The sequence below is a fragment of the Schistocerca gregaria genome, chromosome X, assembly GCF_023897955.1.
Source record: "Schistocerca gregaria isolate iqSchGreg1 chromosome X, iqSchGreg1.2, whole genome shotgun sequence".
Taxonomy (NCBI): Eukaryota; Metazoa; Arthropoda; class Insecta; order Orthoptera; family Acrididae; genus Schistocerca; species Schistocerca gregaria.
Genome location: NC_064931.1, coordinates 428,568,500 through 428,582,424, shown reverse-complemented (window position 1 = coordinate 428,582,424; position 13,925 = coordinate 428,568,500). Strand labels below are relative to the sequence as shown.

The 13,925-nt window shown below is 41.0% G+C and overlaps 1 protein-coding gene across 1 annotated transcript in view; it reads right to left on the bottom strand.

Annotated features, from left to right (window-relative positions):
• Positions 1 to 2,877: 2,877 nt before the first annotated feature.
• Positions 2,878 to 13,925, bottom strand: part of LOC126297441 (uncharacterized) — a 58,001-nt gene continuing 46,953 nt past the window's right edge. Inside the window, exons 2-3 of the mRNA XM_049988288.1 lie at positions 8,308 to 8,426; positions 2,878 to 4,346 (exon numbers count right to left, since the gene is read on the bottom strand). Coding sequence (XP_049844245.1) covers positions 3,958 to 4,346; positions 8,308 to 8,426 — 508 coding nt within the window. The 3' untranslated portion in view covers positions 2,878 to 3,957. The remainder of the gene's footprint in view (positions 4,347 to 8,307; positions 8,427 to 13,925) is intronic.

Below are 13,925 nucleotides of genomic sequence, written 5' to 3'. Positions count from 1 at the left end.
GTGAAGGAGAAGACCGTTTGTCTTTAGCAGACTTCTTCGAGCCCTTCTGGTTAGAGGAAGACTTGTGTGTTGTTTGGCTGGAGGGATGGAGGAAGTCTTCTCGGGAGTACTCCTTCTGTCCTTTAATGCCTGCCAGTTGTGTAGTGGGTTGTTTCGCCCCTTTAGGCGAGAGTTTGACGGATTGTTGCACAGCGGGATGGGGGGGGGGGGGGGGGACACAGTGATGCTGCCTTGACACTGGGTGACTTCACAACCTCAGAGCCAAATTTGAGGTTGCATGTCTGCGTGGCCATGTCCTTTGTGAGGTGAGGGGTAACAAGAACAGTACTGTAGGTACCAGCTGGGAGAACACATGGTTTGCAACTAGCCAGTAACTTGTGAGCTACTGGGTTATGAAATTTTTCCTTTGCCCAAATCTCTTGAACAGCCTGCTCATCTAGATATGTGGAACAATCCTGGGAGGAGGCAGCATGGTCCCCATTGCAGTTGATACAATGGGGAGAAGGAGCCAAATATTCGCCCTCGTGTGCATCCCTGCCACATGTTACACATTTGGCTGGGTGTCGACAAGATGTTCAAGTGTGGTTGAAATGATTACATCAGGTTTGGAATGTATGGCCAGACTGTGGTGATTTTATAGCCTGCTTTGATCTTTAAGAGAAGCATCACTATCAAAGGTGAGAAAAACCGTTGAACAGTCAGGTGTAAATTACACCACGGGAAGAATTCAATGATCTATGGGCCTCGACACAAACAGGGTAACTGTGGAGAAGCAAGGCAGCAAACAGTTGTGCTCGAGAATCAGAAGTGGTCTCCAAAAGCAAAGTGCCATTCCATAAATGAGAGCAGGATTTCACAGGGGGGGGTGTGTGTGTGTGTGTGTGTGTGTGTGTGTGTGTGTGTGTGTGTGTGGGGGGGGGGGGGGGGTGGTTTGTTCATTGTGCCTGTCTGCCGGCGCTTTCCCGCTTGGTAAGTCTTGGAATCTTTGTTTTTAATATATTTTTCCCATGTGGAAGTTTCTTTCTATTTTATTTATATATACTTCAAAAATTGTTGCCATATGTGGGCATGCACACCAATTCTCTTCCCATGTTTCAAATATTGTTAATATCTGTGTGTGAATTAGTACCATCTTTTAAGGGAAACATTATGTAATCACATCATGCATGAAATTCTGAGGCTTCTGCTAATATCTTACACGATGCTGTTAGTACGTAACATGAAGAATAGCGTGAATGTGATGTTTCCCTGATGCCACCAAGACCATGTCACCACTTTCGAGAACCAAAAGGTGAGGTTATGTTGAAGCACTCTGTAATAGGCTCTGGAAAATATTTGTTTGCGGGGCTCAAGGCTACAATGTTTGTACCAACTTGTGTATAGTTGCACTTCTCTATACAGGCTCTGTAAGCTGGTACTCCAGTCAATCATATCATTTCTCCCTTAGCCACTAAATTATTAGTATCAGCCGACTTCACAATAAAAGGGAGCTAGAAATTCCCATTACATTTTATCGCAATGGCAGAATGACAATAGTTTAAGTACCAGTAGCACTTTGGAGCTAATTGTCCATATTATTCCAAAATGTTCATATGATTCTTAGTATTTCTGGTACTAACTTAGTCTCAATGATGCACTGCTTCTTGACTTGGACTAAACACCCACACATGCACTGGAGAGAGTGCTGCTGCAGTGTGGAGTTTAATGAAGGGAGAACAGTGTGTCATGCCATCAGATACAGGGAGAGGGAGCAGCCCTTTACCTTTCTCCATTTGCAATTCACTATGGTTGGATAGAATGATATAAAGTAAGTATGAATTTTATTAGTCGGTACCACACACACTGGTGAAGGAGTAGTTACACACTGTACTTTACTATGTGAATACAAGCTGGAGATATTCAAAAGTGGCTCAGATATTTTGGAAAGAAAACAATTTTCTTCATAATTAATGACATATTAACATAACTTGTAAATTGCTAGAGTCAATGTGAAGGTGAGTAAAAACAATGATACCTGTGATCTAGCTTTTGCAAGCTGTGGTGTTTCTTTGATGAAGAGGTAACCTAAGGAAGATCAGAAGATAACGAAGAAACTGCAGGTAGCATCCTGACTGTAAAAGAGACTGATATCAATCAGTGTTCAGTTATTCCATTTTAGATTTTGTGCCATTTCTACAGCACACCACAAGAATGCAATCATGTCCATCAGCTTAAGACAATCCCTTGTCAAATCTGACAAAGTGTCCTGCTTTATTATAATACTGGTTTTCATTGACAGCCACAGACTCAGAGAAATAAGGAAATAGCTTGTGTTCTTATGTGCAAAATGGAAGTACTGCTATGTATATTTTCTAGGCTTTCTTCAACTCATTCTCTACAGCCAGTAAATAGTAATTGTTTAATTGAATATCAGTTGTAGTTGAATTACACAATCTAAATGTGACAACATGATCACACACTATCTCAGCATCAAATAACCACAACACACTATGGAACAGTTTTACTAATTCATCACATGTTATACCTGATGTTGCCATATATGTTTGACTAATTGATGTACATTATTGTCTCCTGCCAAGATGGTAACCAGTACAAAAACTCTTAGAGAATAAAATAATTACAGCTGTTGAAGATTTTTTACATATTTGGTTCTTTTATATTGCTAAAGGCTAATACGGTAATAGTTGAAGAATGAAGACTGGATAGTGAGATATCTGTACTGACAGATAATCAGAAGAACAATTTAAGAACGGACTATAGAAGAGTACACACCAAACAGGTGGACTGATACACTAAAAGTTATCATGGAAATGGATGGCGTGGAAATGGAGAGAGTAGGAAGAAGGGAATGCTGCTCATTAAACTTATTTGACACTATTCCAAGTGTTCCAACAATCGTCATTTAATGAAAAACCATCACATAAAATTTTATGTACAAATTTTCCATGCAAGTACAAAGTAAAAGTTCTCAGGAAATTAAATAAGTGAAGGCATTTATCATGCAGTGAAGTGCTACATAATTTAGTACTTTCTTCATACTTCACTTTGGCACAGTTATACAGGTCGTCAAATAAAATATTTTATGAATCACAGTACTAACTAAATTATATCGCTGACATCATAATTCCTCAGCAATAGCCTGTATTGCACATGTTCTTTGACACTTTCAAATGAAAATGTTTACAAACCTTTTTTCACCTCAAATACTTTTATTTGTGATCTATATTAACAGCTTTTTCACTGCATACAGTAAATAAATTTCTCAGACCAATTACCAAGTACAGAGTTTGTTGTATCAACTACAGTACAATTTAGTAGAATGTGAGACAAGTACTGACAGTGATCAATATACACATGATATTTTAATGGCAAGATTTTGAAATATTTTACCAGTAATGCTGGATACACAGACAATATTCTGTACATGTCAGATAATTAAGTACTATTGCAGAGGTATGAGAAAATAGCAACTATGATAATTCAGTCTTAATAGGGGAATTTCGGCACTCGTACCAAGTGCATCATCATTTGCTTCACAATTAACAATAAACAAACCTGCTACACACAAATCAGCATATTTTATGAAAAAAAAGGACACACACACATATATATGCACAGAAACACTTATTTTATATTAAGGCACTTTGGGCACCTCATTTGTAGTATTCTAACCTAATCACTTTTTAAGTGCCGGTATTTAAAATTATGAAGTCACCATTTTTGCAACAGTCTAGTTTCTTCAGGGAAATTCCTGGAGCTATCACGTCAACACAGTCAAATATATGCAAGACATTATGATTTAGGTATTACTCATTTCTAGAATGAGAACACACTCAATATACAAACAGCTATACATTTTTCACTAATTACTCTCACTGATATGTAATTTATGATGTATTTATTTGTTCTATACACATGACAATTCATACAGAATTAAAGCATTTGCTTATTTGCACATCAATGTGTTTTCAATTTCCTGTGCCTTATTCTCACAACTTTTGTCTGCAAACAGATCTGGTAACCTATTACAGCTATGAAAATAATGCAACACAGCAAGAAAATTAATCCAGGTGGCTTGCTGCCCAGAACAAGACCCATACAACACCCAATAACTTGACCCAGTAAGACAATCAGGGCACCACATAACGATACTGAAATTCCATACTTCTTGTAAAGCACAGAAAGCTGTTGTGTATAGCCCTGAATAAATGTAAGTGCAGTGCTAAGGAACAAAAGCACATTGGGGAAAGCATCACAGCTTCTTGTGCACAAGTATGCAGGAAACTGCTTCAGGCGGACGAAAGAACTACTGCGGGTGAAAGTATCTCTTTTTCCACTCTGAAGTCCTGGAGAAGAAAATTAGAAGTCCGTCAGTCAAATGATAAATATGGGGTAACCAAATCTCTATCAGATAAAAGTAATAAATATACACTGATTTGATTCATTATAAATGGTTCTGAAAGCCTGCAACGCTGAAATCATCATGTTTGTTTATAAATAACTGATCTGCTACCAGACACTATTTTCTTTATTTTATTTTTTCCACACTGCACATGAAAATGGGAATCATTTCCTGAAATGTGTAATGCAAAAAATAAAATAAAGAACATCTTGACTGGTAGCAGGCGAGTTATTAATGAACAAACCTATTAATAAATATATTAAATACACATACATACATAAAAAATTTGTGTAATGAAAAATTTCAGACACCACAATGATATGTACTGAGGTTTGTTCAAGTACTAGTTTTCAGAATCTTAACTATATTTTCATAATATGATGGGATATAACAATTTTGAAATTTTAGAAGGTGTATACAGAGTCAACAATAAAGCTTCCGGGCACCACCTCCTGTTGGTATCAGGGACTCCAGCCACATGTTTATCTCCTCTTGCTTCTTTTACAGTATATTATCTTCAGGGAAGAATTTCCCTTTTAAGTTTGATGCAAAGGATGTGGAATTTGCTTCCCTTCTTCCCACAGCTTTTCCAGTACTTGTTGCCAAATTGTTGGGAAAATGTATCTAACACACAAGAGTTGCTCTATTTGATGTAAGAGATGTCTGACAGCCGTAATCAAGGCATCAATGAGGTCAGTCTAGAAATTTCATGGTGCAGTGGGACATATTTTGTGGACAGCAACATTGATTTGCTGATTCAAGGAAGGCTTGTCTTCAAGCTGTTGCCCTTTACAAGAAGGGTGCTACTGTCAAATGTGTTTTTGCATCATTTCTATTCATTCTGCCATAGGTTAAACATAATGGCCCAATCCTCCACAAGAAATGAGCACCATACCATAACACCAAACCTTATCCTGTGATTTGTTTATAAATATACTTTCTTCCACTGCACCACAAACCAATGCTGCTGTTCTTTGTATCACTATGTGACATTGTATTTAGTCTTTCTCTCAATAGCTTTTTGGTGGCATTATAATACTCTACTAACAGTCATGACCATTCTGCCACTAATGACTGCACTTTCAAAGCAATGAAAAAGAGTGTATGACAACTGATTTGAACAGTATACTTTACAGAGTGGTTGTCCCTACCAGGGAATTTCCTAGGGCTAACAGACCGATTTGATTAACTTGACTTCACTATACATCATTTCCTCAGTTTAATTAATATCCATAGATCACAAGAATTACCTACAGACATTATTGTAGAATCTTAACACACAATATCTGCCACCTCTTAGGGCTTAAAAAAGGCAGTCAGAGCACACCTGTTTAATGCTACTACAAAAATTAGAGAACTCTGAGCACGGGTTATTTAAAAAAGTGACAACTGAAACACCTCTCTCTTATTATAACACCACACAGTAACTATGTAATGGTACACAGATTCTTGTGCAGCAGTGAACTAACATTGCAGTGAGTGCAGGGAGAACCACAGCAGAAATGACCAGGAAAAAGTTCTCGGGAGTTGGTGCGAGACACGTACATGTAATCTCTGGCCCCATTGTTGCACTACAGCAATAGAGGGTGAAGTTCAAACAATGACGCCAACTTGTGCTAGTGAAACATCAGGGAAATTGTCACACAAACATTGGCCAAAGAACCGGAGACAGAAGCCAACAGGCAGTAAGTCAACAAGTGGCCTCCAAAGCCACAATAATTTTGTATAACATTACCATGCCTAATACAATGTACAAAAACCATTTCCATTCAAAACAGTTTCCAGCCATCTCAGAATGGATAAACTGAAGTCCAGTATGGTTGTCAGGGGCATCATCTTCCTCCTAAATTGTGGCATGTTCACATAACTATGATCGATGGATAGCTATCATGCGGCCTTACCTCCAAAGCAGACCACAAAGGTTCAACAGTATTGAAATCTTGGGACTGTAGGTGCAGAGGAGATGTGTATCCACCTTCACACTGACAAAACTAGTCTTGGAGTGTGCAAGCTGTGTGAATAGGTGCTCAGTCACCTCGGAACACATCTTCACCATTGAGGACCAAACATTGTACCATGAGATGGACATGATCAGCCAAAATTGTCACATAAAGCTTGCCAAGTAACAATTAGACCCTTGGAATACAATGATATGTGTACCGAAATCATAGCCAAACACTTTACATGTTTGAGTCTTGGGACGTAGCCTCTGTAAGAAGCTGGAAACTGTATGAAACAAGACTCATCTGGCCAAATGACTTTCCTTCATAGCTCCATAGACCAAGTTTTATGTCTCTGTCACCACTTTTTCCTGTTACGAGCTTTTGCATCATTTGTAAATGGTTTTGAAATTCCACATTTCCCTGATTATGGAGTTCATTTTATGCTGTTTTGGTAGTTAGAGGGTTTGGGAGGGCGGAATTTGATTTTGCAGCTGTGATCTCCTTCGAAACCCTGAGGACATTGCATAGTTGCTGTTCATAGTCTAAGACAACAGAGAAACCTGCAGACTTCACTGGCATCTGCATTTTTGTTCAAGCACGCATTTCTGTTGGTGTTTCCACAATTTTGCCTTACCCCTATAACATGCATCTGATTTGACTGCAATACAGGGTCTTTAATAGTGATAGGAACAAAATTTATGAGCATTATGAATCTGCAGCTACACGATTACTCTGTAATTCACGATTAAGTGTGTGCCACTCTCACACAGCACATGGGAAAAACAAGCACTTACATCTTTCAGTGCCACCTCTGATCTTTCTCAGTTTATAATGATGATACTTTTTCCCCATGTAGGTGAGCGTAAAAAAAAGTTCTCTGAATTGGAGGAGAAAGTGTGAGACTGAAATTTCACGAGATCATTCTGCAATGAAAAATGCCTTTGTTTTAATTATTGCCATCCCAATTCATGTATTATGTCAGTGGCACACTCTCCCCTATTTCACAGTAATGCAAAATGAGCTACCCTTCTTTGAACTTTCTCAATGTCTTCCATCCATCCCATCTGATGTGAATCCCACACCACACACCAACAGTCCAGAACAGGGCAGACAAGCTTAGTGTAAGCTGTAAGGATTTGCTCCTGCTTATTAGAACAGCAGCGCCATTCCATGGTATTTATTTCTACATCAACAATAAAAACTGGCATATAAACCAAAAGAGTGAGTTCTGAAACACTGAATAACTTGTCTTCTAACCTCTTGAAGAAATTCAGAAGCTTCATCACTTCATAGCCATTCCACTTGGGTGGGGTTACCGATGAAGCTGCTAGTAATGAGTTACTAAGTGAGGATGAGTTAGCATAGTTACTAGAGGATGCGATTTACTTTGATTTCTATCAAAAACATTGTAGTGTAGTAGGTGTGTTGCTTGGACACCCGACTGTCAAGCTAAGAGAATGGTGAGGAAATTACTCTGCAATGTTCCTAAAGAAGAATGGCTATGTACTCCAATTCAAATAAAATAATTTCTTCATCTTTTACTAGGCAGAGAGTAGTGAAAACATGATTTTTATGGAATGGTCAAGTGCCATTACATCAACAGGCGTTGCCGAAAAACCAAAGAAGTGATGTTATATTTCACTTGTGTCACACTTCAAGCCTATCTAGTTTCTACCAGAATTTTTTTTGTGATTGGTAACATTCTGCCACACTACCTATTGCCGACTGGATCAAGTATTCCTTTATTCTGGATATATGACACTAACAGAGGATTGTTCAGTACATTTTAGGAAAAGAAGTGGTAGGTATGGGACTTTAACTGTTGTTACCAAGCACTTACTCAACTGTCAAATCTGTATGGAAATGCAGTATTTTGTCTTCTAAAATACAATTTCTGCACTTTAACTTAGAAATTTTTGGAATTTAACAATTTTAAATTAATAAGTGGTCTTGATTTTTTACCAGGTCGTTTAGAAGGTGGTGATGAAGTTGCCATTGTCTTCAGCAATTGATCCGACTGCTTGCTTAGCACCTGCACCTGGTCTACCAGCACTTGCTGAATAGAAAATGATCCCACCATCCTGAAAGTGAAGAAAATGTTTTTAATATAGGAGCTATACATTTTTTAAATACATGAACTGCAACTTGAGAGTTCACACAGGACATGCTGGGAATGAAGGAATAGATGAACCCTTACTTTTTCTCCAAACAGTCCCTTCATGAAGAACTAAGTTACAGAGTACATATAATAAATGCAGAACTATAAAACATTTATTTACATATTTCGATTTGTTGTACTTAACCCATTCAGTAAGATGTTATAAGAAAGAGGCTTTGTTAGTTTGTCAGGTAAAGAGGAAACTGTATGTGCAAGGAATCAAGAAGCCACCTCAAAGGAATGGCACAATGCCTTTCTTAGAAATCTAAGTATATAGAATAACAGAGCACACATTATGACACAGAGTAGATCAGAAGTCTACACATAGACAGGTATCCACACGCAAAATCCAACTACTACCCAGAGCAGAACAACTCATTTCTCCAAACTTTGGCTATCCACACACAGTGCCAAAGTGATGCTCACGAGCTCAAAAGGCTGTGTACAACATTCTTGGCCAATGGTTACAACCATAAACTGATCCACATAGCCATGCAAGGAACAAACAACAGCATGATGGGCAATAAATTGACGAACTGTAGACGGAAGCATGTTACCCAATGTGAAGCTTGTCCCTGAATGGATTGGTAAACACCTTTGCTGGGTTCAGCCTGTCTTCTGCAACAGCCACGAGATCCAGAAAGTGCTAGGCTCCACCAAGACAATGTAGACACTATAAACTGTAGGTGTGTAAAAGTTAGAATGCCAGTGCGAAGAAGTACACACTGGTGAAATTCGGAGACCAATAGTAATGCACATATTGTAACATGAGTGCTACATTTATCAAGGGCAACACAGCAAATCTGCATTGGCTAACTACCAACAAGACTGTGGCAAGGAAATACAATTTAACAAAGCCAGTGTACTTGTCAAGCAAACTGGTTTTGGTAAAATGCTATATGAGGGAAGCCATCGAAACACTGAAACACCCCAACACGAATAGAGGATGGACTCAGAGTTGCACTAGTTTCACTGCCAGCCCTCGGAATCCATCAGGCCACACCAGCAACATGAGATGGGAGCACTACCAGCAAGTAAGTGCCACCTCACTGCCTGTGTCCAGGAGGAGGAAAACAGGAGTCCACATCACCAATCATGGCAGACAAAGAAGAAATAAGTAACAGCAGTTCCCCACTTCTTCCTCCACCATAGTAACTTATTACAATGAAGTTCTCACTCCTACCTTAGTAGATAAATTGTTACAACAATATTTTAAAATTGTGATGTACAAATAATGTCATGTTCAGTGAGCAGTATTAACAAAATGTAAGTGACTGCACAGCTAAAACATGCCAGTAGATGCAGAAGGAGGCTAATGTAACCACAGCCAAAACAATGGTTTGCTTACAATATGATGTGAAACTATACTAGGAAAAGTCATGACAACCACCTCAAAAGGGTTTGCAAATTTTATCAACTTAAAGCAGTGCAGGTGAACAGTGACCCAATATCCATTCAAAGGAGTAAACAGTGAATTGCAGAATTATACTTCTGACACTGGAATGTGCTAAATTAACTGAAGCTAGCCAAACTATATTGATGTTATTCTGGACAGTGAACTCAATTATTAGTGGAAAGAACCTTCACTTGGTAAAGGTGGTGCATGGAAGGGGTGAATATACATGCACTCTGGGCTGTTGCTAAGCTAACACTCATTTGCTGTTTATTCATGCTGACATCAATTTCAATTAAATGCCAGTAATAAAGTACCCAGTAAATGTTAGCACTTTCTGTATTTTAGAATAAATACATTAAATCAGCGTAAAGCAAACTATGTTAGAATGTTTAAATACAATCAGCATAACTGTATTTCACTTACACATATGACGAAAAATGAAACAGTGATGATAGCACATAACGATCAAGACAATACTAAAATTGTGTCAGACTTCTTTAAATTATTAAACTGAAGACCTAACAAAACATGTAAGTCTGATCCTAGTCTAAAAAACTAAAAACTACTAGGAAAGATTACACCACAAAGCTACAATAAATTTACCATGCAATTAGTTAACCAAAAAACTACGATACAAAGTAGCAGTACAAGTATGGAAGCATGCCAATGTTCAAAACCTACATAAATCCATTTTTGACATTTGGATTATTAAAGAAAGATGATGATAAAATAAAAGTGAGCAAAGAGTGGAATAATGATAATCCACCCACTTCACCAAATGGCTGGTAAGTCATATCGAAACAATTATGGGGGAAGTGGCTAACTCTACTTGACATTATACATCATTTTACCCAAAATTGTTCACACTAGAAATTATGAACAAGAACTGCAAGAATATCAACAAGGATTTGAATACTGAGTGTGGAATGAATGAATGAATGAATGAATGAATGAATGCTTCAGTGTCTCCATGCCTGCTGGATTTGTCTTGTCTTTGTGGTCCTACAAGAGTGATACATACCAAGCTATGTTACATTCTTAGATTCCTCCTTAATACTGGTTCTTGTAATTTCTGAATTAGATATTTGTGGGGGTTGTTGACATCTATCTTTAAGTATCTGCCAATTCAGGTTTTGTATTATACTCTGCTGCGGGTGAAACAAATCTGTGCCAATATCAGCTTGCCTTCTTTGTTCACTCCTTTTTTTGTGGTTTTAGGGCGCACAACTACAATGGTCATTAGCGCCCTCACTAATTTAAGAATGTACCGCGAGGCACAAGGTTAAAACAGCAACTAAAAGGGACAACACTATAAAAGACGTATTAACAGGCATAGGATTAAAAAACTACAGCATAATCAAACGTCCTTAGACAGGTGTGTCAAGTTGATAAAACGAAGAACGCGAGCAGCAACTCCTGGGTCGTCCGCTAAAATGGCATCCAGAGTACATGGCAGGCCAAGATCAAGACGCAGCGTAGTAAAATCCGGATAGGGCGTTAAAATGTGGCGGACCGTCAGCAATTGCCCACATGGACAGAACGGCGCCGGCGCTGCCGTCGTCAGATGGCGATGGCTGAACTGGCAGTGTCCAATTCGTAGCCGGGCCAAAACGACCTCCTCCCGCCAAGGACGTGAGGAGGACGTCCAAGCTGCGGGAAGAGGTTTCAAGGCCTGAAGCTGCTTGTCCCTAAGTGCAGCCCAATCGCCATGCCACAGCGATACAATGCGCCGAAAAATGACCGTGCTACAATCTGATGAAGGGACACAACAAGAAGCCGTCCGAGGCTGGAGGACCGCAGCCTTGGCCGCGGCATCTGCAGCTTCGTTCCCAGGGATACCGACATGGCCAGGAACCCACATAAAGCTAACTGGAGACCCGTCGTCCACCAGCTGCTGAAGAGAGCGTTGGATCCGGTGCACGAAAGGGTGAACCGGATACGGATCACTGAGGCTCTTGATGGCGCTCAGAGAATCGGAGCAGATGACATAAGCAGAACGTCGGTGGCGGAAGACGTAAAGAACAGCCTGGTAGAGGGCAAAGAGCTCAGCTGTGAAGACCGAACAATGGCCATGTAGCCGGTATTTGAAACTTTGTGCCCCGACAATAAAAGAACACCCGACCCCGTCATTGGTCTTAGAGCCAGCTGTATAAATGAAGGTCATATTAATGAACTTCGAACGAAGTTCGACAAAACGGGAGTGGTATACTGAACCGGGGGTAACCTCCTTTGGGAGCGAGCGGAGGTCAAGGTGAACGCGAACCTGAGCCTGGAGCCAAGGTGGCGTGTGGCTCTCGCCCACTCTAAAGGTTGCAGGGAGTGAAAAATCAAGGTGTTGAAGGAGGCGACCAAAGCGAACTCCAGGGAGTAGCAGGACAGAGACATACAACCCGTATTGACGGTCGAGAGAGTCGTCAAAAAAGGAACGATACGATGGGTGGTCGGGCATTGACAGTAGCCGACAGGCGTAACGACAAAGCAGTATATCGCGCCGGTAGGTGAGTGGCAATTCGCCGGCTTCAGCATGAAGACTCTCGACGGGACTAGTATAAAACGCTCCGATCGCAAGCCGTAAACCCCGATGTTGTATGGAGTTGAGGCGGCGTAAGATGGACGGCCGTGCAGAGGAGTATACAAAGCACCCATAATCCAGCTTGGAGCGGACGATCGACCGATATAGGCGAAGTAGGACGGTTCGATCCGCTCCCCACGACGTGCCACTGAGAACACGGAGGACATTTAGAGAACGGGTGCAACGGGCAGCCAAATATGACATGTGGAGACCAACTAAGTTTCCTGTCAAATGTAAGACCTAAAAATTTTGTTGTCTCCACGAATGCGAGAGCAACGGGGCCGAGTCGTAAGGACGGTGGGAGAAACTCTTTGTAGCGCCAGAAGTTAATACAGACCGTCTTCTCAGCAGAAAAACGGAAGCCATTGGCGACACTCCAGGAGTAAAGACGGTCAAGAGTACGCTGAAGACAGCGCTCCAGGAAACATGTACGCTGCGCGCTGCAATAGATGGTAAAATCGTCCACGAAAAGGGAGCCTGATACATCTGAGAGGCAATCCATTATTGGATTGATCGCTATGGCGAAGAGAGCGACGCTCAAAACGGAGCCCTGTGACACCCCATTCTCCAGGCGAAAGGTGTGACAGGACAGAACCCACACATACCCTGAACTGTCGATCCATTAAAAAGGAACGAATAAAAAGAGGGAGTCGACCACGAAAGCCCCATGTATGCATGGTGCGGAGAACGCCCGCCCTCCAACAGGTGTCGTAAGCCTTCTCCAAATCAAAGAACACAGCCGCGGTCGGGCGCTTCCGCAAGAAGTTATTCATAATGAAGGTCGACAAAGTAACCAGATGGTCAACAGCAGAGCGGCGCCTACGAAATCCACATTGTACATTGGTAAGTAGGCGTCGAGATTCGAGCAGCCAAACCAAACGAGAGTTAACCATTCGCTCCATCACCTTACAGAGACAGCTGGTAAGCGAGATGGGTCGATAACTGGAAGGCAAGTGCTTGTCCTTTCCCGGCTTAGGAATCGGTACAACAATAGACTCGCGCCAGCATGCGGGAACATGTCCCTCAATCCAGATGCGATTGTAAGTACGAAGAAGGAAACCTTTACCAGCAGGACAAAGGTTTTTCAGCATCTGAATATGAATAGAATCAGGCCCCGGAGCGGAGGACCGTGACCGGGCAAGTGCATTTTCGAGTTCCCGCATGGTGAATGGGGCATTGTAGTTTTCACATTTCGAGGAGTGAAAGTTAGGTGGCCGAGTCTCCTCTGCCCGTTTTCAGGGGAGGAAGGCAGGGGGGGAGGGTAATGAGTGGAGCTCGAAACCTCTGCGAAAAAGCGGCCGAAGGCATTGGAGACATCCTCAGGGGCCATAAGGACGTCATTCGCGACCGTCAAGCCAGAGACTGGTGAGTGGACCTTAGTGCCAGATAGCCGGCGCAGGCTACCCCAGACAACAGAAGGAAGAGTAAAACTGTTGAAGGTGCTTGTGAAAGCA